The sequence below is a fragment of the Monomorium pharaonis genome, chromosome 11 (assembly GCF_013373865.1).
Source record: "Monomorium pharaonis isolate MP-MQ-018 chromosome 11, ASM1337386v2, whole genome shotgun sequence".
NCBI lineage: Eukaryota > Metazoa > Arthropoda > Insecta > Hymenoptera > Formicidae > Monomorium > Monomorium pharaonis.
In genome coordinates this window covers 4,329,428-4,353,593 of record NC_050477.1, presented here as the reverse complement: position 1 = coordinate 4,353,593, position 24,166 = coordinate 4,329,428, and the positions used below count along the sequence as shown (strand labels likewise).

The window sequence follows — 24,166 nt, the reverse complement described above, 5'->3', positions numbered from 1 at the left end:
ATTTATTGATCACAGCCGAATAAACTGGTGTTTCGTGTAATACAAAGTACGTCCGTCAACCGGAAAGCGTTATGAGTTACAATCAAAGTTAATGAGAACGACCTTTAATCTTTCATAAGAATATTTCCTATTATGTCCATAAATGTACTCGTTTACAAATTTTATTTCGTAGCCAATGGGGAACGATAATTCCGCTACAAGATATAGGTATTTTTTTTCTCCTAGACTACAAGTGCGAAAGAGCGGAGAGCAGCGCCAAGTTTTCCTCCTTGATTTTTCTATGCGATGTTGGCGATACTGCATTGTAACTGCCGTTCCGTGCCGCATCGATGTTCCGTCGTCGACTGGCGCCATCTACGATAGAAACGATGCCTAACCTCAACGAACTCGCGTAGATGACCGTGACGATCTATCGTCGAGTGAAATGAACGACGGCACGCGGTATCGGCCGTTCGATCGGCCGTATTTCGACGGGATGATCGCGGCGGCAATCTGGGTGGCCGCGTTCGTCGTCGAACGATCGGCTTTGCACGCACGCATTTTCCCGCCCTTTCGACCGGCCGACATTTTATTTGGTGGGGGGCAAAAAGAAACGCACCAAAACATAAAAGGTCGGCGCTGATTGGCTTACTTTTTGCGGCTTATCTGAAATAAGCCAATGGTAATGGGAGATTTTCCCCGTACGCTGGCCGTATGCCGCACGAGTGGCGTGGGGTCGCGATATTCGAAGCTGAAGAATCCTTTTAGCCGTAGCGGATCTCGTTCCAGGTAAGAAAAATCCAAATATTTTTCGCGAGGCGCGTTGACAGATCCACGGGAGGCCGCGCGAACGCACCGCGTGTACGTACGCACCGTTGGACCCGCCCAGCGCGAGCGTGTCCGCTGGCCGTAACCCGCTACCGTGCTGCGTTCCTCGTACGTATACCTTTTATTTCCGTACTACCGTCAGCACACGGCAGCAAATGGCTGCCCGGACGGACGCGTCGCGCGCGTACGCCTCGCCGTTGTGCCGTCTCGTCGCGCGTTATCGCGATATCGTGCGACGTAGGGACGAACGGACGACGTACGGCGAGCCTCGGCGACGCGGATCGGCTCGTGGAGACGCTCGCTGTCGCGGCCGCGACCGCCGCTACCGCGCGCTCGCTCGCTCGCTCGCTCGCTTGCTCGCCCGCTCCGCCGCGTCAACGACGTGTTGACGTCAAGGCGTTTACGCGCGCGTGCACAGCTCGCGGGTTTTGCGTTGTTCGGGTTTTCGCTCTGCTCGTCGCTGCTCGAGAGGATCTCTCCGATAAGGAGATGATGTGGCCGTGCTTGAAAAATCAATCGCATTCTCTGTCATCGTTCCCACCACGCATGGCGTGGTATATCGGGGTGCGCGCCGACAGTACTTTTCCCGCTTCGAAAAAATCTCTCGAAACCTGTCAAGAATTAGCCAAGCGAGCAAGCGGGCGACGTAGCTTGAGACCTCGGAGAAGATCGACGTCTCTGTTTCTTTCTCTCTCTCTCTCTCTCTCTCTCTCGTTCTCTCTCCCTCCCTCCCTCCCTCCCTCCCGTGCTCGAAGTATTTTTCTCAGCGTATGAGCTCGTTATTGCCAGCGAAATAGATCGTGATGCTCGCGAGCGAACGACCGTGGAGTTGGCGGGAGGACAAGATAGAATAACAGAAAGAGAGAGAGATAGAGAGAGAAAGAGAGAGAGATGGAATGAGAGAAAGACAGAGAGAGAAAAGTGTTTACACGTAGGCGTTTCTCCTACCGACGGTGCATCTCGCGCGCGCAAAGCGCGGCGTAGCGTAAAGGTGCGTCCAGACTCGTTACACTGCGCATCGTTGTCGTCGTCGTCGTGTCATCGTTGTGAGCGACGATACATCGCGACCAGCATAGTTGTAATTCGTCGTCGTGCCATATTGACGTTCCGTTGAAATACGAAAAGGGGAAGGAGGGGGTGGGGGAACAAAGGTTTACAATATATCGTATTTATTTAAACGTTCACCTCTTTATTCGGCGCAGTGAGATTACGAGTTTGGACGCAGCTTTAAGTGCGTGGCAGCGGCATCGGCGACGAAGACGCCAAAAGCGAGCATGTCGTCTCTTGACGTTTTTATTCGGTCCGCTAGTCGTCGTTCGACACGGCTTCTCGTGGCTCCGAGGTAGATAACTTCCCGTTGCCGCACAACGCACCATCCGATGTCCGTCTCTTTATTTTCTTCCTCTTTTTAGCTGCACTCCCTGTACTTTTCTGTTAGTTTTGCTCCCCTCCCCCTCTCTTTTTCTTGACGTTCGATTACGTGTTAGATTACGGGCCTGTATAGTTCAGTTATGTTCTCGTTCGCGATCATGTTGAAAAGACACTGTTGGAGCGATTTCGAGTCATTTTGGATGTTCAATTGGTTAATTTAACGTGCTCGAATGTGAATGACTTGTAGAACAAAGGACGATAGCATTTTATCGACGATTAAAGTGCAAAGACGTATGACAATCGTGAATTTTCAACTTTACAATTCGAATCGTTAGGACGCGAATTGCAGGCAGGATCGATAATTAGTAGTTTTGTAAATTCCTATGTATATTCTTTTTTTTTACTTTAAGTGCAAAAAGTGCAACGTGGTGCAGCTAAAAAGAGTAGGCTTTGCACGAAAAACGCGCGATCGATGGATACCCGGATGAACGTGCGATGTTCAGAAAGTAAAACAGTGCAACAACGTGTAATTCTGAAACAATAGGCGAGTCTTTTTTTAATTCCTCGATTAATTAATCGCAGATGCAACTTTGCTTTGTAAAAGCTTTATTTGCGTGCAACGTGCGATTAAGCAATCGCTGAATTAAGATACTCACTGAAGTTCAGATTTCGCTGAATTGTTTTTCTGCCCTGAACAGCGTTGAAGAATATGAGGCAACGAAAGAATAGCGGAAATTTTAGTGTTTATTACTAGAAATATTTTATCATTAATAAGGAAAGAGGAAATATTTAATTTAACATTTTTGATCGTTGGACAGATGATCTTATATTAATTTATGACGTATGAACATTATAAACTGTTTGATCTCAAATCACATGCCAATATTCCTACAAAATAATACTCTGTTGAAACTGAAAAATAGCCATATGATGTTAAATTGATATTGATATCCAACGTATTTAACGTTAGCGACCTAGCGAGTTACCAATCCTTTATTCTGTTATCAAGAAACTTAATCTGAAAAACAAAAAATGGAAGTTCGCGAGTTATATAATTGTATGTTTGCATCTGCATTTGTATTAGCTTTGATTTAGACCGATTATTTCAATTTCTTGGTAAACTTACTTATCAGGTAAACATATCTATCTTTCATTCTAAATAAAGACAATAAATACCTGTCGGGTAAAGTTTTACAATAAATTGGAACAATCGATTCGTAATCTGTTACAGTTTCTATAAATGTTCTAATTATTTGGGCAGTATTCAAAGGAAGAATTAAGTGTTTTTTTTATCTTGATTTGTGACTCGCGCTGCACGCGTTTTTCTTCCGGTTTCCAATAGGAATCTTGAATTACTCGGGACACCCTATGTATAAACGAGCATCGTGTATCATAACGTTGCGCCCTACGGTGTTTCAAGCCTCGCAAGCACTCGTGGAGCTTTAACGAAGCTTAAACTCGTCTATATACTTACACACTGACTACATCCACGTCCAAAGGAAAACACACAGCCGCAAACATTTTTTTTTCTTTACTCGATGCAAAACATCTCTTCGATCGATTATCCGCAAAAGCGTTCGGTCGGAACAAATCGCACTTCTCCCCACACGTCCCTCGATCTCCACACCTTTGTGTTCGTTTCGGATAATCGGCTTTCCGTTGTGCACGCTAAGAATTACGAGTTAGAGTTATGAGTTATCTAAGAGTTACATCATCGGTGCGCTACAAATAAACGCGTGTGTGATTATACTTTCTTTTAGAACTTCTGTCCAAAAAGTTCCTTATGAAATCCGGTCCGATTTTATCGGACATTTTAATGGAATTGTTACAATTTCGCTTGGAACAGCTGAATTTCCCGACAGTCAAACAAAATTACGGATTTTGTTTTTTCATATTGCTGATTAGAGGCTCTCAATCGCGAGCAAACTTAGGCCTATGTTAATAGCCATCCAGAACTTTTTTTTATTGAAGAACTTAATTGAAACTAATCAAATGATATCGTTTGATAAATAAATTTTGGTGCTTTTTACTTACTATAATATTATATATTTAATTATTAATCGTAAAAATTGGCATAGGCAAGTACACAGTTTAACCCTGTTATTCTATTCGAATCTACTTGATTAAAGCGCATTTTATTCTTTTATTGAAATTAAAAAATCTTCTAGCATTTAATGACTTTGTCTAATAAAATGTTCTATAAAAATTTATTTTTTTAGAGTTGTTTTCATCATATTGATTCAAATAATGTGATTCTATAGCAGATTCGAATAACTAAACATAACTGTACCTATATTTATACTCTTCCATAAACTCTTATTATAGGATTTTAATTGCTCGAAGTCTTTATTTTTTAGCTACATAATATATAAAGTTGTATTATTGTTAAGGAAACCACAAAATTGGTCTTAAAGCATGTCTAAACACAAAGGAGAGAATTAATTTAGAAAGAAATTTGAATTTTTCTTAAAACCTACATTTTAATAAATGTAAAAATTTAAAAGGTGTTGAGATGCGCGGGCAATCAAATTTGACATCAGTCGATACTTATATTTATATACATGGTGGCTCTTTTTGTTTTAACTGTCCGGTAAAAGACACGCTAGCGGGGCGCGACAATTGTATCGCCACATGGCGCAATTCGAAGCCCTCGGAAAGGGCAGATGGTGCGACTCGGAGGGTTCCCGCCGTTGTGACACCATTGTTTCTGTCCCGCGTGGCCGCTCGCGAATGTATTGTATTAGATAAAGAATTACGATACATATTTCGAAAAAGCAACGCGCGCGCACTATATTCCAAGGTGTACGCCAAAACGTGGGAATCGGATGCACACCTGGGACGTTCTTCCCCTCGTTTACCTAACAGATCGGGGTTCTTTCGAAATCCTAACGGTGGATATTTAGGCTCGCGTAAGAAAGTTATAAGTTATAGGGTACAGTCCTGTTTCAACTCCTGTAGGCTTATTTTGTAACTCTTAACGACAGTGTCGATATCGTTATATTGTTGTTGCGCACATATTATATATGACAAAAAAGCTGCGCAACGATAATATAACGATACCGAACTGTTGTTAAGAGTTACAGAATAGGTCTACGGGCCGTTGAGGCAAAACTTTATCGTCGAATACATTTCTACGGAATGAAATCCGCATTATTCAGATTTTTGCAGCGCGAGTCCGTTGAATGTAATTCATCGTTCGATATCTCGTATATCGAATTAAACATTTTGTATTTTTGAAACTACGTTCGAGTATCTCCAACGTGATATGTGCGCGGAGGTACATACAATCCGTAGTGGAATCGGCCGGGCCGGTTCGGGCCGTCGTTGGTTGGGCCGTACCAACATGATCGGGGAATTTGGATTTTTCATCCGGCTTCTCTTGTCTTGCGTTCTCTCGGCTTTGGCATTCCCCTTCCATTTTGCATATTTTGCATTTTTTTGTTTTTCTCGTTCCGTCCCGTCAGAAATATGTTAATTTCAAACATTTTCGTACGTTTTCATATATACGTACGTATGTTCGTTAGGTTGCCAATGCTGGGCCCTGGGAATGCGCGATGGCTTTGTCTCTCCTTGTCTTTCTCGCGCCGCCAGTTCTCTTGCCTCTCTCGCGCCCGTATACCCCGACTTCTCCCCTCCGCTCCTCCTGTTCCCATTCCTTCCCCCTCTAACCTCAACAACGCCGCTGCCTCTCCATTGCCTCTGTCTCCCTCGATCACCTCGTCTCTCTCACTCGCGCGTCTTATTGACCCGGACCCGGTTCTCTTCTCCTCTCTCTTCGATTCGCGCTGGGTTACCCGTACCGACTCACCCGCCGCCTCACGACAGCAAGGGTTGCCAGGGGGGCGAGGAGAGAGGGGATGGGTGGAGGAGGTAACGCGCGGGGGCAGCGGGAAAGACGGGAGGACAGGTCCGACGCACAGGTCCCGCGATATACATTTTCATTTCATCTTCTTGGCGCGCTATCGGAGACAGAAAAATAGAAAGGAAGAAAAAGAAAAAAAAAGAAAAAACGGCGTGCGCGCACTCTGAGGAGGTGGTTAGGACAAATTTCGGTTATTCCCTCGCGAGCGTGCTGATCGGTCCAGGTTTTTCTATCCGATTCGCGACTTCGCTTGCGCGAGGAAAAAAAACGCGATGCAAGGAGTACACGTTGTGGGAACATCACATTCCTGCGGTTATGTATTGATAAAGGGATAATAAGGATTTATATACGAAAGGAAGAAATAAGTTTGCGCGTTTGCGAACGAATAACGCGGCGGCGAATTGATAAAACTCACAGCGGTGTCCTTGAGCTGTAACACGATTTATATATCCCTTTCTCCTCTCATCGAAAATTTGCGCATTCGAGTAATTACATTTTGATTGATATAGTGGACGCTCAAAATGGCTGAACTGAAACGTGATCGTGTCAGAAATTATTTCAACTTCATTTGCTTATTATTAAAAAAAAAAAACATTTTTTAAGATGGCGCGTAATAAGGCCGTTACATGATGTATATAAATCCGACTTCGAACGAATCGTACGCGCGCGCGGTGCGTGAATCGGCCCTCGCGTGGTTGATCCTCGAGGCACATTCCATTCGCAGAACGTGAAATTTCATCCTTCTCCCGAAGGTTCTTCCGTATCGACCGACTAAGAGAGCGGCCTATCGTCGTCGCCGGTCGGTAAAGATAGCGGATACGCATCCGCGTCCTCGTCCTCGTGCGAGTACACATTGCGAGCGGGAAAAAGGGTGTAAAGCGGCAGGCGGCACGAAAAGCAGGAAGCGTTGTTCGTCCGATGTGGGGCAAATTCCAGCGAGCGTAGCAGTGTAACGAAACTAAGGATAAAAAAAAGAGAGGTAACGCAGAAGAAAGAGCACGCAATGATGACGACGACGAGGAGGAATCAGCCAGTCGGTCGTCGCGATAGATGTGTCTCTTTCTTTTTTTCTTTCCGCGTGCCTCTCTTTCTCTGCCTAAAAGTTGACCTCGAGTTTCAAGGGTAGAGAAGGGTTTGCGGAGTCGTTTCTGCGCCTCGCTCATCTCCTCCCCGTCTCTCCCATATCTTACCAGAGAGACTGTGTACGGCGAGTAACGCGCGCGCGGGGCTCTCTCGAATTCTCTACGAACGGAGAGAGAACGGAAGAGGAGAAAGCGACGTTGCCTATAGCGCGACGACGGTAGACTCCCGCCATCCCCACCGGCGGTATACCGCCGTTCGATTGGCCGGCGCGCTTAGGTTCTCCTTTGTGAGCGGGCGGGTGAAAGCGTGCTTGGCAACGTCGCGGGAGTTTGCCGGCGTCCGCTGGAAGGAAGGCTAAACTGACGAGAGAGAGAGAGAAGGAGGGAGGGAGGGAGGGAGGGAGAAGGCAAATGAGAAAGGACAGAGAGGGTGAACGAGACACCCGGCGAAGGGGCGTGGGGAGGGCGACATGGAAGACAGAGGAGAGAGAGAGAAAAAGATAGAGTTGGGGAAAGAGAGGAACAGAGAGAGAGACAAAGATAGCGAGATCATACGAGAGCCGCGTCCAGGCGGTCTGTTCTCTCGCTAGGTTCGCCCTCTGTGTGTGCGACGTCGCGTGTAGTGAGTCGGTAGAGGCGAGAGAGAAGCGAGTCGCGCGCGCGTATGCTTCTCCAATGTGAAAAAGCTATTGCTATTACTACCACTACTATAGCAGAGCCGCTGTTGGCTACTAATACCACTACTACTCTATCGCCATCGTCATCATCAAGCGGCGTGCCGGCGTCGCTCGGTCCGCGTCGCGTTGCGTCGCACCGCGCCGCGCCAAACCGAAACGAACCGAACTGAATCAAAGCAAATCAAGCCGAACGGCGGAGCCGTGTGGCGTGGTTTGTAACGCGCGGAACCGGAGTACCGGCGTGCCGCGGACGCGCGTGACGCGTCCCCCGCGTCACGCTTAAGCGCCGCAGCCGAGCGTCCGTCATCGGAAAACGCTGTTGCTGCTGCTGCTGGCTCCCCGACATTGTATCAAGGACGCGGTGTGTACACCCGTATCCTTGCGTCGGCGCCGCCGCCGCCGCCGCCACCGCCACCGCCACCGCCACCGCCACCGCTGGAAGAAGGAACCACCGTCGAACAAGCGAGTTTCGCCGCGGGACGGTGAAGAGATAAGGGGGAAGAGAAAGAGAGAGAGCGAACGAGACGAACGATAAAGCTGGATAGAGACAAAGAGACGGAGAAAAAGACAGAGAGAGAGGGAGGAAGAGAGAGAAAAAGAAGGCGTGAGAGAAAGAGAGACGGAGCGAGAGCGTGAGCGTTCGACGTCGTTGCTCCTCGTCGTCGATGGTGGGGAGGCAGAGGGAAAAAGAAAGAGCTAGAGGGGGAGAGAGAGAGCGCCCTCCCCTACCCACCCGCCCGCTCGCCTCCTCTGCCCGCCGCCGTACCTACTCACGGAGCTAACGAACGGTCGAGCGTAGCGTCGAGTAGACCGCATCCCAAGTATAACGTACGTACGTATATTCACGGGGAACTGAGGCTAAGCGCGCGCCGCGGCGTGTTCTACGCGCTGGTTACGCGTGAAGGAGAAAAAAAAGAAAAGAAAAGGACGGGGGAGAAACGTCGTTCCGCCTGCCGTCGTTCGTTGCCGTCGTTCTCGCGATGCGAGGAAGCGGGCATAGGCAAGCGCGAGCGTTATAGTGATCATCACGGAGTGTTCTTCTCGGTAGCGGTGTTTAACCGCCGTCACCCGCGGACAGTGTTGTGTGACAGTGAGATCGCGTTTGAAACGCGTGCGTGTGGTGCGTGTCTCTCCTCTCCTCTCCTCATCCGACATCTAAGCTTTCGTACCAGCGAGTTTCCGAGTGTGCGAATGTGAGACGGATTCCGTGTACGTGCGCGAGCGAGCGAGCGAGCGTGAGAGAGAAAGAGCGAGCGAGAGAAAGAGGGTGAGCGAGAGAGGGAGAGAGAAGGAGTAATATAGAGTTAGCTGTCTGTGTGCACTGTACGTGCACGCGGATGTTACCGAGTTATGAGCGTGCGAGCGCGCGCGTGTGCGTGTGAGTATTAGAAAGAAAGAAAAAGAAAGATAGAGAAAGGGAGGAAAAGAGAGAACGACAGAAAGACGAACAGAAATAGAGGGAGAGGAAAAGAGAAAGGGAACGTTAGCGCGTGCATGTGTACGTGCGCGCGCGCGCGCGAGCAATTCCTCCGTGAATTTTTCTTTTCCCTCGCTGGTGTTGTGTCACCGGCGGGTAAAACGAGAAAAGGCTGAGAACGCTGACGGACGTACGTACGTGTACGTCGCGATATGTCGGAGCACCACCGCGTGGCCGGTGGCTGGGGCACGGCGAGTCCGGGTAACCAAGAGAATGCCACCGGCGGTGCCGCCTGGTGGCCCACGGGCCTGAACGCCGTTTCGTCCGATCAACAGCAGCAACAACAGCAGCAGCAACAACAACAGCAGCAACAAAATCTACATCAGCATCTCTTGAATCAACAACAGCAGCAGCAGCAGCAGCAACAACAGCAACAGCTCGCGCAACAACAGCAGTCGCAGCACCATCAGGAAAACGTCCGAAATACCGCCGCCGCGGCGAACCAACAGCTCTTCTCCTACAAAATGGCCTCCAGCTTCCAGAACCCGGCCACCACCGGCGCGGCGTCGAGTCCGGTGTCGACATCCACGCCGGTCGGCGGCGGCGGCGCCGCCGCGTGCATGAGGGGTGGATACGATTACAGGCTCGCCGGTGCGACGGGTCCTGGACAAGGCGCCGCTGGCGGCGGCGGTGGTGGTGCGGGTGCCGGTGGCGGCGGCGCCGCCACCGGCACACCTTCCGCACCGCCGCCCGGCGTACAGTGGTGGTATCCAGGCGGAGTCATGGACGCTGCCGCGCAGAACAACCTGCACCAGCAATTGCAGAACCAGCAGCAACAGCAGCAGCAGCAACAGCAGCAACACCTCTCGTCCGCAATTACCACGCAAACGTCCACGCCCCCCGTTATGTCCTCGGTATGTTGCGAAGTACGAGTACGAGTACGAGTACCTTCGACGAAAGCGAAAAAAGTGCCGTATCCCCTAACCGCGTGCGCGATTAGTTTCTTTTCCCGCGTTCTCGGCAAGCGTCGCTGCCGCCGCCGCTGTCTTCCCTGTTTTCTTTCTCTTTTTTTACGTTTTTGCGTTTCTTTTAGACATATAACAAATGCTTTTCTGCTATCAGTTTTTTTTAGATCGCGGATATGTAAACAGGCAATGGAAGGGCTAAAACTCACAATAATTGTCTGTCAGTTGATACGCGAATCGTATTGTACTTAAAAATTGAGGGATATGTAAGAATTATCTCGGGCGTGAAGTACAATTCGTACGAGAAGTCAAGATATCGTGCTACTATCGCACACGAATCGAATTTTCGTCGAACAGCCTCAATTTAAGGAAATAGCCGTCCGGTAACTGGTTGGCGTTTATGCGACGCCTTTGTATCATGTTATAGTAGTAGATACGTAGGCCGAAACGCGCGACGACCTCGCTCTTCACCTCCCCGTCCTCTCTCGGTCCCTCTGCTCGCCGGTCTTTCGGCCACTTTCGCGCGCTCAGCGAGCGAACGAGCGAGCGAGCGGATAGCTATAAAGAAGACAGAGATATAGCCGGTTCTACCAGGTGGCCACGCGGCCACTTTTGACAACTTTTCCAAACCGCCTCCAACGACAAAGAATACGCGCAGTAGTATCTGCTCGTTTTAATGATGCTTCCTTTTTAAATTTTAGATCTTACTAGGTCTTTTATCTTAATTCTGTATAATTTTGATTCTGAATTCATAAAATAATTTGTCTAGAAAATGCACGCCCTTGCTTGAAACACAATGAAATTTACCAAAAATTTTAAATACGATTTTACATTTATTACACACAGATTAATAGGGTTTTTTTTACATATCCCTAAATAAAGCGAAGTAGATTTGTAATTTCTTTCTGTCTCTCTCTCCCTGTTTATCTCTCTTTGTCAGTATCGAAGAGCCTTGTCTGATTCTTGCTCATCATCTTTTTCATCTCGCTAGTGTTTGATTCGTTTTTTTTCAATTGCTGAAAAGTACAGATCAAACATGCCGGTTGTCATTTGAGTGTCAACGGAAATCTAGATAATAAGAATTCCCATTGAGAATTCCAACGAAATACACTCGCTTCACGCGCCGATTAACTGTTTCGTTATTTCTATATATTTCTACGTATTTTATTCGATATTAGTTAAATTCATATTCTGCTTATTTAAATTAAAAAATACCAATGGGCTTTACGATAAGTACACCCTCGTTGCTTTGTATCTCGCGAAGATATGTTAAGAAATTAAGATCGCCGGCGGCGATAAGTCCCCAGGTATCAAGGGAAAAGTTAAATATATTGGGAGATTCCTTTGGCTGTACTTGGGGATAGGTTTTGATAGGCAACGACGGGGCGATCGTGGGAACATGATTGCAATAATTGCGATAAAAGGATGCATGTACGTATCTTTCGTATTCTTTAGTATTGTCTCGCATGTTCACGAAGGTAACTCGCGAGGACGGCGTATACCCGTCAAAGTCTCGCTTATCATCCCTTACGTTAGCAATTCTGCGGTAGAAAGGGGGAATATTATTGGACAGAGGTATATAATTTGTTTCGCGCAGTATTGATCGATTTTCACCAATCGTCGACAGCGATAATTTGAATAACTAAAATTTTTTTTATGGTAAAGGAGGAATTAGAGAAATTCGCAGAAAAAAAGAAAATGTTCGAAAATCAACTTCGTGTATAGACAAATTAAAGAAAAAATTTTGTACGGTTTCTTATACATAATAGAATATTTCGATTAACCGCGTTCTTTTTAATCCTATAAATGCTTTAGATAATGTCGAGCTGATTTTTCATGATACAAATTCAATAACTTTTTTTATGCAAATAAAGTGTCGAAGGTTCAATAAAGCTTCTCAAAGCTGTTCGTGTTATCGCCTTTTAAGAAAAGGCAAACGACCGACTAATCGGTCGGTCCTTTTGTCTGTTTCGGCTCGACAACATTCGGGATTGTGTGTGAATTTGGAGGGAAGAGATGGAGAGACGGAAACCTTAAGACCCCACAGCAGAATCTTATCTCCTGCAAACCTAAAAAGGATTCTCGACCCTTTCATCTCTTCGATATTCTATCGGATATCGAGTTGCACCTGGAAAAATCATATTATGCGATACATATAGCGAGAGAAAGAGGATCTTCATCTCGTAATTCGAATACATAATTATATACGCGTGTACATAGCCAAAGAGTCCCAATTGTCATGTCGCGAGTGTCAATGCCCAGTTGATCAAATTCGGATTTTCATACGCTTCGTTCTTGCGTTCCTATCCCGACTCGCGCGCGCGGTACTCTCACCCCGTCGCGTCCGTCCGTTCGTTCGTCCGTCCGTCCATCCGTACGTACGTACATCCGCCGTCCGCTATTGATTCCGGGTTTCGTGCGGCCTTCTTCATAAGTGCGTTCGCGTTCAGCGAGTCCGTCCGCGCTTGCCGGTTGATATCATCCCGTTTTTTCTCGTTTCGTGATTTTCATTTGGCGCCAAGTGTCAAGAGATCTGTTCTTTTTAACTGCCCTGTCCCTTTTTTTACTCTCCAAGCAAAATAAGCACGCATTCGTCGGGCGTCGTGTGTGGCGAGAGAGAGAGAGAGAGAGGGGGGGGGGGAGGTTGTTGGAGAACGCAGATACTGCAGCTGAGCGGAACGAATCTAAAAATTGTATCAAGTATAAGGAAACGAAAATACACCTTAATTGAGCTCACAACAGATACACCACGCTCTTTTTTGTTTTAGGATTATTTAATTTACATCGATTGAGACCGCTCAGATTTGAAATTTAGATTTCGAGAATATCGGAAAGATATACATGCATATATTTACATGGGAAAGTATATATAGCAAGTGTTATGGAACAGAAAGAGATTGCTTTCTGTAATATGAGGAGAATAGTTTCGCCATTTAAATGATAATGGCGTTTGGTCAAAACTTTTTTTACTTTTCGTAAAATTTCTATTGTATTATATTAACTTTTTGGTGAAATTACATTGTCACGCAATTTAAAATTGGTTTTCTCTTCTAAAAAAATTGGATTCGCGCTTTTCTAAGCTTTTGCACGCATATCAAAAGCAACAGTCTAGTATCGATCTTTTCCCACGAATTCGAGCTTGTCATCTTCCTCTTTGCAATCTCTCGATCTTGACCATTGATATTGACAGTGATATTGAAATCAAGTTTTCTCACCGCAAACGGCTAATCGTAGTTTGTAATAGTGCGACGAAAGCGGAATCCCGTCCAGAATACATGTTAGACTACATATGAAAGTTCGTAATGAATTATCAGACCGATCACGCACTTTCGAAATGATAATGTTTGATGGGAACGACGCAAGTTGCATTTTTGCACGATATTTTAGTCGGAAACTATAGATTCTTTGCTAAAAGTTCTACAAAATCTATAAAAAAGATTTTTTAAGTAGAAGATCATAAATATGTCTCAATTAAAACCGGATTTTGATTTTTCACCAGAAAATTATGTCGCATTAATGAACGAAACAACTTGTTTCAAGCCTATCTGGCCTACAGGTAGAGTTAAGATATTTAATATTTACATATAATTGTCAATAAATTAAAAGAATAAGAAAGAATTTCACGTTCGTGATTTAACATCTATGTTAAACGTAGGGTTTTTTAAGAAATAGGTTGTTCGACTTCATATAAATATACGTTACACCGATAACATTTTTCTCATTGATTGGATTCAATTTCTTACATGCGCGATGTAATTTTTTTTTGTTAAACAATTAAAATTTATCCTTGTCCACAATTGTGTGGCACCGAAACTTAAACAATACGAGCGTCGGCACAATTTACGCTTTAATTAACAGGCACGCAGTAATGATTCTCGATACGGAGTACACGTGTCCCAGAGCTTAGCGCACGTTCATCAGTAACTCTCTAGAAAAGGGGGTAATGGCTCGTGTCTATTTGAGAGAGATGTTGTCGAGAATCACTCTCAAGTATCGTACAAATGGATATAGTACTGAAAAGTATACCGCAGAATTACTTTCTTACTTGCACTTTTACTCTTTTACTCTCCTTATATCCGAGAGTCACTTACGGACAGATCTCTCAAGAGAATACTTTGTATAAAGTGACTCGATCGAGTCGCGACGAGTATTTTTCTCAAATGGGCACAATAGTCATAATTTTTCACGATCTTGAAAGCTTTAAAATGACAGAACAAACACACGTGCTAACATTTCATCTCAGTCGTCATGCATTTATAATAGAATCTTCTGTTAGATTACTTTAATCTCTTCCGAAATATTTATAAAAATAATAGTTAATACAAGGATAAATTTTTTTACGCTGTAATATATAAAGTAAATTGACACAAATAGAATATTGAAATATTTTTCTCAAATTGGAAAATAACGGAAAACTGCTTTTTTGAACGTTTCCATTATTCTACTTAAAGGATTCTAAAATATTCTCAACATTATAATGCAGTATACAAACTCGTTAATTTTATGATCAAAGAAACGTAACACTTTCCAATTTGTGCACTATTATTTTTCGCAGATTTATAAAAAATTGTGCGCAGATCGTTCACGATGATAAAGTTTTCGGGTACGAAAGAACAATCTGCCGAACAAGCGAGACCGCAATCGCGGTTGCAAGCTCGAAACTTTTTTATTTTTGTTTTTTTAATTGTCGCGTTTGTAGAATATTCGTCGGAAACATCGAAACTTCCGTTTCGTACTTGATGTTACTTTTATTTCCACCATTGCGAGACTATAGGAAATACCATACGCCGTAATGCAACGCCTGCGGCCCAAGAGGCATACATTTTTAATCCCTTGCCATATCACAGCGGGCGCGAGAAGGAAAGCGAGAGGAGGGAGGAAGGGAGGGAGGGGATAAAAGTAACGCGATCGTTCTACCGCGGGTTGTATCTTTGAAAGTCATTTTTGCTCTTTCGTTCACTGCTCTCAGACATTCCGATGCGTACGTAGGTAAAATAGCTCCTAAGAACTCTCACCGCCCGAATTAGATAATTAATTAATTAACAAAAGTCAAACGTAATTAATTAATTAAGTCAGACATATTTTATGTAATACGATGTATTGAACCGCCCCATAAATAATGCGGGTTTAGGTGTTTCCGGAAGGCACAGAGATCTGTAAAAGTGGCGGCGGCCATCGCTACGTCCGCCCCAAAAAATTACGTACACGTGCGAAATAAACCCGCATCACTTATGGAGCGACTCAATAACAATATCGATTCTACATAGTAGTTATTTTGCCGGCAGATCTCACATCCGCACGTAGGTCAACTAGATTTCCGATTATTTCTGCAGGTACGTGGTAACTATTATTATCCGCAATCTGGAGTAATAACGGTCGATATATTGTACGTATAGCACAAGTATAATTGTGCTATATCACGTCTTACGCAGTTTCAAAGAACCCAGAGCAAGAGTACACCCTGCTGCCGGGTCTATTGACGTGTATATGGCATAAATATACAGACTGGTGCGTGCTCACCAGTACAAGTACAGAAAATCATGTTTAAAAAAAAAAGAAAAATATACATTTTGTTCATACATCTATCACGACACGCTGCTTGCCTACTTTCGATTTATTAATTGCGTCATCAACGACAACATTTGGAGACGAATTCAATTTTCATTTTCTATTTTATCTACGCGATGTGCATCTGTATATACGTGTCTTGTTAAAATCTACATAAACTTGTAAAGTTTAACCGTGACTCTCCGCAACGATAAACTTGTGGAATTTACGGTTGGAATGTAATAAATACATACAATCTGATCATATAATTATAATAATATAATGTCAATCTATGTTCGCAATACTATTATTATTATTATTATTATTATATAGGCATTATGTGTAATAACGTAATAATTATGTATATAATGGCAATATGCCGTATAATATTGCACATACGTACAATGTAATGACCATTGTTACTTGACAAAATCAAAAACGCGCATTTGTACGGCGAGCATTGTTACGTGTGTCTCATTGTCAATGTGAGATCGCGGGCCGCAGCCGTTCATTAATTTAACACGCAAGTCATATTACGTAAAGTGCGTAACGACACGTCTCAGTTATCGCGTGGATAACTTGGTAAATTCGCAACAAAGTCTAAGTGACTAATCTTTCGCATCACAGTAAAAAAAGTCTTCAATTTTTTTTGCGGTAGCTCGAAAAACGGGAAAATTATTTTATCTATTACGCAAATTTTTCATAATACGACGACACGGTACATCTTATTCCGCGTATTAACATATAAATATACGAGAATTTTTCTGAATTTAAAGTTCTCGATTTAAAAATAGAAAATCTCTTTTTACAATCTAAATTTTTCTTCTAATGTAAAAATAGATTATTTTCTATTTTTAAATTTAAATTTCTCTTGATGCGAAAGTAGAAACTTTCTATTTTAGTATTTCAGCTTCTTTCAATGTAAAAGTGAATTCTTCAATTTTGAGAATTTAGAGATTTTTTTGTTTTCATATTAAAATAGAGAAGCATTTCCGACTTCTCAGTGATCTCCTTTGATATAACAGTAGAAGTTATTGCTATTGTTGAGACTTGCTGTTTGAAAATGTTAAACAAGTCTTTTGCTATTTGCCGCGGCAGCATTTTACATTGTAGACCGTTTGCTTGGATTTCAGCACCCGATACAGCAGATACCGCAAAATAATCTTCAACAAAATAACGCTCAGAGTCTACAGCGGGACAATATGCCGAGAGGAAAAGATACGAAGCCAAGAGGACGGATGACAGCGTACGCGTTCTTTGTCCAGACATGTCGTCAGGAGCATAAAAAGAAGCATCCCGAGGAAAAGATTGTCTTCCGGGAATTCTCCAAAAAGTGTGCAATGAGGTGGAAGGTGAGATTCCTTTAGATTCTAATAGAGAAACATATAAGTAATTTTTACACTGTTTTCGTTCCACGTGATATAAATAAATTCGAGATAGATAGGTCCTTTTGTCAACGCTAGAAAGAAGAAGACAGAATCCTCAAAACCAAGAGTCCTTGTCCCAATCTAAGTACTAACACAGAAAGCATACTCCGTTGGACTTCTATCGATTTCACAGCCTGAGGTGCGAGAGAACGGGATGCGTAACGTTTCTATCGAAAGCCTTGTGAATTCGCGAGAGCTACTTTGATCTTGGCCTCTGAATAAATATGTGCGCTCAATAAACTTGCCACGTGCAAGTACGATATTTAAGCATACGTCGTTTACAGACTGACACGCGTCCCGCCTTGTTAAACCGTCAATTTTCATCTCGTTTAGCGATAGCAAAATTATCGATAAGGAAAACTGAGCTGATACATGCGAAAATTTTTTCGCGTCGTTATGTCGTTAGTCTTCAAAGTATTCATTATCCTGCGTGCACGCGACTGTGCACCAAGCCGATCAGAAAACCCTTATTTTCTCAATAATTGAGCATTTTATCGCACGTGGTTCGCGATCTGCGGAACCAACCACCGTATAAAAATGCTACATGAATGGAATACTGTATGTGTCGTAGACTATGTCGGACATCGAGAAGAAGCGTTTCCATGAAATGGCAGAGAAAGATAAGAAGAGATATGACACGGAGATGCAGAACTATACGCCGCCTAAGGGAGAAAATAAAGGCAGGGGCAAGAAACGCAAACACATCAAGGATCATAATGCTCCCAAGAGATCGCTGTAAGTCCTCGCATTATTGTACATAATGTATCTCGATCTCAAAAAAAAATTTTGCCGATTAATATTTAAATGTGCAGCTAGAAAAAACTGAGAATTCGAACGTAAAAAAAACATTTAGCTTAAACTTTACTTGCATTCTAGAGATATTTATGAAATGTGGGTTTCCTGAAATTTTTTCAAGTAAAGTTGAAATTATTTATCTAAAGATTAAATTTATAGGAATTTCTTAAAAAACAAAATTTTTTAAATTCGAATTTAGATTCTTTCCGAAAATTATATATTATTAGAATTTTTTTTAATTTCTATAAAAAGACTAGCACATTAGCATATTGTAAATGTTCGATAACACAGATAATTTTCATAATTTTATTAGGTCTGCTTTCTTCTGGTTCTGCAATGATGAGCGCAGCAAGGTCAAAATGCTGAATCCTGAATATGGCGTAGGTGATATAGCTAAGGAATTAGGCAAGAAATGGTCGGACGCAGATGCCGAAACCAAATCCAAATACGAGGCTATGGCAGAGAAGGACAAGGCTCGATACGAAAGGGTAACGCATCTAAATTTAGCACAACTTTACGGTTTTAACCATTTAGACTCCTACTGCAACGTCGAAAGCTAAATGTCATGAATTTTCTTGTACTACATGTCGGAATATATTAATCTTTTTTTGCATAACATTTTCACATTTCATAATTTGATAGTAGATTTATGAGATAAATGTCAAAATGTTTTTAAAATCAATATGGAATATTTTTTTCGCAGGAAATGACCGCGTACAAAAAGAAAATGCAAAATGACGGCGCCCCAATGGTGGGAGGAGCGCAGGCGAACCAAACTAATGTAATAAAAAGCGACAGCGAAGAGGAGTGGAAGGATGACGACGAATAGCGGATGCACGTCGAAATTTCTTCATCTATCACCCCGTGTCCTTCATCCTGAAAGCATACCTCACCTACTGTACGTACCATTGACCTTAGCGTGAGCGTACTTACACCACCATCACTAGGAGAACGAAGCAACTAACCACCAAGCAACCTACCAATCAACCAAGCTCTTCAACAATCCCCACCAACCAAGCTCCTAATTCTTTCCCCGATTATTTACGATAATGATAAAGTAATCCGCGCTAATTATGGTAATTATTTTAAAAGAAAAAACTGGTATGTATGCGTGATGCGTGAGTGTGAGCGAGAGAGGATTATTGTGTGAGTGAACATTTGTACTTTAACATATTGATAGTAACGATGATGTAAAGCGGCTAGTAGGATAGCGAAGGATAAGGAAAAAAAAAAGAAATCAGAATCATGAGTAAAAAAAAAATAAAAGCGGAAGAGATAAGACGGCAAGTGCCCATACTTTTTCTCTCCGGATGGAAGGCGCAGGGGCTCAATCATTGTTGACTTTTTGCTCCGTCGACGCTATATTATATGTAGCTTAGTTTACTAATGACGAAACGTCGCGACTAATGACGGCTCTGTAGCGCGGGGATCGAAGATTGTTGCAATTATTTTATCATATTTTTTCGGATTTATTTCTGATCGCAAAGATCGTCGAGTTTATAGATTATTTTTAAAATATTAGAAAAAATATCGAATCACATTTTTTCAATTATACATCTTGTATTTTTTCGGAAATATATCTTCTATAGGCTTTGTTATTGATACGAGAGAGGATTGCTCTCTTAGATTCTCGTTCTCGAAAGAAGTTCGTCATGTGTCGCGTCGTTGCAAAATTAATATACTATATATTTTTGAGAATCTTTTTTTAGTTCAGTTCAATTCAGTTCAAGTTCTGTTCACTTGGTGCCAGAGCGTCGTTATGGCATTAACAACACACACACACACACACACACACACACACACAAAACATAAAACACATACAGATAATTGTTGTATATCCTTGTACAGAGAGCTTCATTTCTTCTTTCGTATATTTTTAGCGAATTGATCATGTTGAGCGCGCGTGATGGGGCATGGGGCCGCTTTACGCATATTTGCGAATATATAATTGATTTTATCGTGGTACACACAAACACACACACGTCTCTTGTAGTAGCTGTAAGTACGTTTAGAATTAAGTATACGTGTAACGTTAACGCAGATTTGAATTCTCCGGCGACTCTCTATGTCTTTTTTAAGCATACAATATACTTCTTTTCAACATTACACGGCGGTGTTACAAACCACGATCCACCACGTGATTGAGCCTTAAATTACACATTATAGCCGATCGCTCCGATGCGATGAATCGAATCGAGAGAAACTGTGTGCGAGAGAGAAAGAGAGTGCATGTGTATGAAGTTCACAGCTTCTCTATTAGATCGTTGCATATGAGATGTCACCTTTTTGAACAAGTAAATCTTTTAATAATCAAATCATATTTATATACCTCATGTTAATTCTTTTACACAAGAATATGTTGCAGTACGACGATTTGCTTTTCTATTCCAAGTAATATATGAGAAAATTAAGAAATTTAGAGAGCACATTATTTTTTTTATTTTAAATACATTTCAATTGAACAATAATATTATAATTGTTAATATTACCGTTACTTATACAATATTATATTAATTATATCACTATTTTATTATAATTATATAATTTTTACATTGGCTACGAGTGACTTTTCTTGATACAATAAGCATTAATTATAAGGATAACTTAGAAATGTTTTATTATATAGATTATATACACACATTTAGATTGAATCATGTGAAAAAAGTGAATAATTGTATGCAAAATTTAACGTCCGGAATATAAAAAGCTGGAAATATGTATAATTTTTTTATATTATCTTTAAGTTTCCTACATACTTTTGATCACCGATTTTGTGAACGTCACGTTTCATAAATTTTTATCAAGAATTATTAGGAACATCGAATCGAGTTTTTTAGTCTGATATCCTATCTCGGAAATTAAGAATTCGTTCATGTACATAAAACCGACATTTCATGTGCAGGGACCTAATATTAAATCAAAATTAGTAGCATGATATTCTAGCGTCTTATGCAGCAGCGTTATCGCCACGCTAAGCTTGTTTATAAAAAAAAAAAACGACGATTGTTATATGCATGGAAACAAAATTCCACTTTTTATTATAGACATCCGCGCTGTTTCGAGGCTGCCGGCAGCCTGTAGCTGACGAAAACAAATTCCTCTCTTGTCCAACAAATCGATTGCAGTTCAATAGTGATTCTTGACAAAAAACGCTTGTTTATTGACTTTGAGTTTGACTTCGAAAGAGAGCAAAATCATTTTCGTCGTTTTTTCTTTAAGACTACGGTCGCGTAGGAATAATTAAAATAATAAATCACACAGTGAACATCAAACTTTTGTCTTGGCACAGCTAGAAAATTGGCGAAATATGCAACTCTCATGCGATCGTAGTCTTAATTACATTGTGAGAGATGACATTTTGTATTTTCTTCTCTGTTCGATTTTTTCTCTCTTTCTCTCTCTGTTTTTTCTTTCTTAGCCCGACTGAAGTGGTCCCTGCCCCTTGCCATCGCCATTCTCCCTCTCACATTCGTTTTTAACTCACTGGAAGAAATAAAAAAAAAAAGTAGTAAAGGGTAATACGTTCAAATCTCTCGTCTCGAGACTCACGTGAATGATATAATAATAATCGCCGTTTCCTTCGTTAAATCAATATTCCCGGGAGTAATCTGATTAATAGAAGATAAGCTCCCAGCGAAGAAAAGGCGTTTTTCTCTGTCTTGTACTGCCTCGAGTCATCTGGTGTACAGCAGGCTGTATTATAATAAATTATTGTGGTTTCTTGTAATATTAACATTCCTAGATCCTATAGTGTGTACAGTGATTGATTCTATAATCGCATTCGGAATTAGAGAGGGGACTGAGAGAGGAGTACCAAAACCGAAATAAAAAGAACGAAAGAAAAACGATGGAAAGACAGGAAAGGGAAAAAATGGAAATAGGATCTCACTAGTTTCTTCTTCTCTTCGTCGTTGAACGAGATCGCGAGATGAGTATACATGTAAACGTATGAAAAATATAGTATTATATGTTTATATGTACATTTACGCTCGTGTATATATCTAAAAATTTGTAGAGAGCTTATGATCTGGACTGACACACTTCGCACCCTTATTTATATATATATATATATATATATATATATATATATATATATATATATATACACATGGCTCGCAGCGGATCAGAAAATTTGTCGTCGCCTTTCTGAAAGGAACGTTTAAAGTTTAAAGTCTCTCTTTGTCTCTCCCCGGCCACCCGTTCCCTTTCCCTCTCCACCCCAGAGCACATGGTCTCGCAGTTTCGACGTAAAAAAGGGAAGAAAAAGATATACGAATTTTACAGATTGATTAAGAAGAGTGGAACTTGCGAAAAAGGAACCTGTTTTTTAGAGGGAGTTAGAGGACGCGGATGATAACAAACGACTGTAAAATATCAAATTGTAATATTTTAATACTGATTTGCAGATGTGCATAATTTTAACGTATAGCTGGTTATAAAGGGGGGGAAAAAGTGAGCGGATTGTAATCGATACTGATATTGTGCGAGACACACGGTATTCATTCGATGGAGAGAACAAGTTGAACGAGTATAGGTGGAAAACAAGAAAACGGACAAAAGAAGAAAAAGGATGGAAAAAGCGGAACATTTCGAAGAAAAAAAGGATCATGACATGAATTTCCTGTGTTATACTGCTAGGGGAATTATGATAGTTACACGAGAAGAAATGTTTGTTTTGTATATCTCTTAGGGATAAATAAACTTTTCAAAAAATACATCTCTCTCTCTCGACGACGGCTCTTCTTCCTCCTGGCGCCGACGATCCCGATTTTTCGAAATCGCGTAATTAAGCATACGTTCATCAAGGAAATGTGAGCCACCGCACAAACTTTTTCGTAACGCGTTACGTTACGTACTCCACAACGTAAGTCCGTACTTAAAATTAAACTTAAATCAATGCACAAAGAAACTTAACGTAAGTTCTTAAGTTCTTACGTTAAGGATTTCTTTGTGCGTTGATTTAAGTTAAATTTTAAGTACAAACTTGGGTTCATATGGAGTACTTAATGTAACGTAACGCGTTATGGAAGAGCTTGTGCGGTGGTCCTGTCACGTTAATAATGAAATGTTCGCTATATTTTGCCGAAATCAAGGGTATGTTAAAAAACATGTTCGATTCTCTCCCAAGTTGACGCCGGAAATTCAAGAAACAAGAGGAAAGAAATTGTCAATTTATATTTTATTTAATTAGGTTTCTGTAGTCGAATAGAGAAAACGGAATGCTGACAGATCTCTCTCCAAGTTCGAATTTTGATTGAAATATTATTTTTTGTAATAAATTAATTACAATTTTTAGGAGGGGGAGTCTTATTCATGCTTGTTAGCATTAAAAATATTAAATCGCTTGTCAATTTAATTTGTGAAATTATGGCTTCTGACATGCAGTGACTGTGTTTCAAGATCGACAAAAATACGTAGAAATTATTATTATTAAGCGCTAGGATCCGCCGCAGTATTACTGGAAGACTGACATTGGTAATTCTTAGTTTTGGCAAAGCATTAAAGTCTTGTGCGGAATTAAAAAACTTCGGTTGGAGGACTACAGTCTTAGTGTTGTACGTGAGAATTTTGTTTTCATAAAAATGTATTTTTCTGCATAATTTAAACATATTTTAAATATTGTTATCATTAAACAAAATGACATTGCACGAGGATTGTAAATAATGCAAAGGGCAACAGAGAAAGTGTCGAGCTTTTTTTCGAGCTTCTTCCAAGCTTTTCGAGGAGCTTATTTTTTCTCAAAAATAATTTTGAGAATATAAATTCGTCTTTTGTTATTTAGAAATATTTTTTGGCCATCTGAAATTGCTACTATATCATCTAAAAATTATCAAACTTGAAGCTACAAAATTAAGTCTTTTTATTTAAATAACTGCACTATCTCATTTTTTTTTTCTTATTCGCGCTACTTTTAGCTTTAATTTGCACCCTCGAATTTTTAATTTCATTGGTTCGTGAGTTATGATTTTTTAAAGTAAATAAGTATAATAATTTGCATTATTTGTCAACAAATATAAAAAAATATTTAAACAAACGATTTCCAAATTATTTTTACAGTGATTTTTCGTTAAAGGTATACAAAAATTATAAACATTTTTGTGAATTTTTCCGAAACTATTAACAATGCGCACTGAACATGAAATATTCTAGGTTGGAGGGATTAAATTGCGAAAAAAAAACGTTCGAGGGATTAGGGATAAAATACGATGCAGAAAT

The 24,166-nt window shown here is 41.6% G+C and overlaps 1 protein-coding gene across 2 annotated transcripts; it reads left to right on the top strand.

Moving 5' to 3' along the window:
* Window positions 1-7,748: 7,748 nt before the first annotated feature.
* On the top strand, window positions 7,749-21,677 carry LOC105836693 (high mobility group protein DSP1). Of its 2 annotated transcripts, XM_028189829.2 has the most exons (6): window positions 7,750-10,130; window positions 15,467-15,514; window positions 16,862-17,080; window positions 17,727-17,890; window positions 18,264-18,438; window positions 18,654-21,677. In XM_028189829.2, the coding sequence occupies exons 1-6, from the start codon at window positions 9,429-9,431 to the stop codon at window positions 18,777-18,779; spliced, it is 1,434 nt and encodes a 477-aa protein (XP_028045630.2). In that variant the 5' UTR covers window positions 7,750-9,428; the 3' UTR covers window positions 18,780-21,677. The 2 variants fall into 2 exon arrangements, with proteins under 2 accessions (XP_012536359.3, XP_028045630.2); XM_012680905.3 differs by lacking the exon at window positions 15,467-15,514 and having other exon boundaries at window positions 7,749-10,130.
* The last annotated feature ends 2,489 nt before the right edge of the window (window positions 21,678-24,166 follow it).

Excerpts from the sequence above, each read along its gene's own strand:
- LOC105836693 (XM_028189829.2), top strand. The coding sequence starts at position 9,429 with ATGTCGGAGCACCACCGCGTGGCCGGTGGCTGGGGCACGGCGAGTCCG. Across the intron at positions 15,515-16,861 it reads ATTTCCGATTATTTCTGCAG|CACCCGATACAGCAGATACC; the intron begins GTACGTGGTAAC and ends CTTGGATTTCAG. Across the intron at positions 17,891-18,263 it reads AATGCTCCCAAGAGATCGCT|GTCTGCTTTCTTCTGGTTCT; the intron begins GTAAGTCCTCGC and ends TAATTTTATTAG.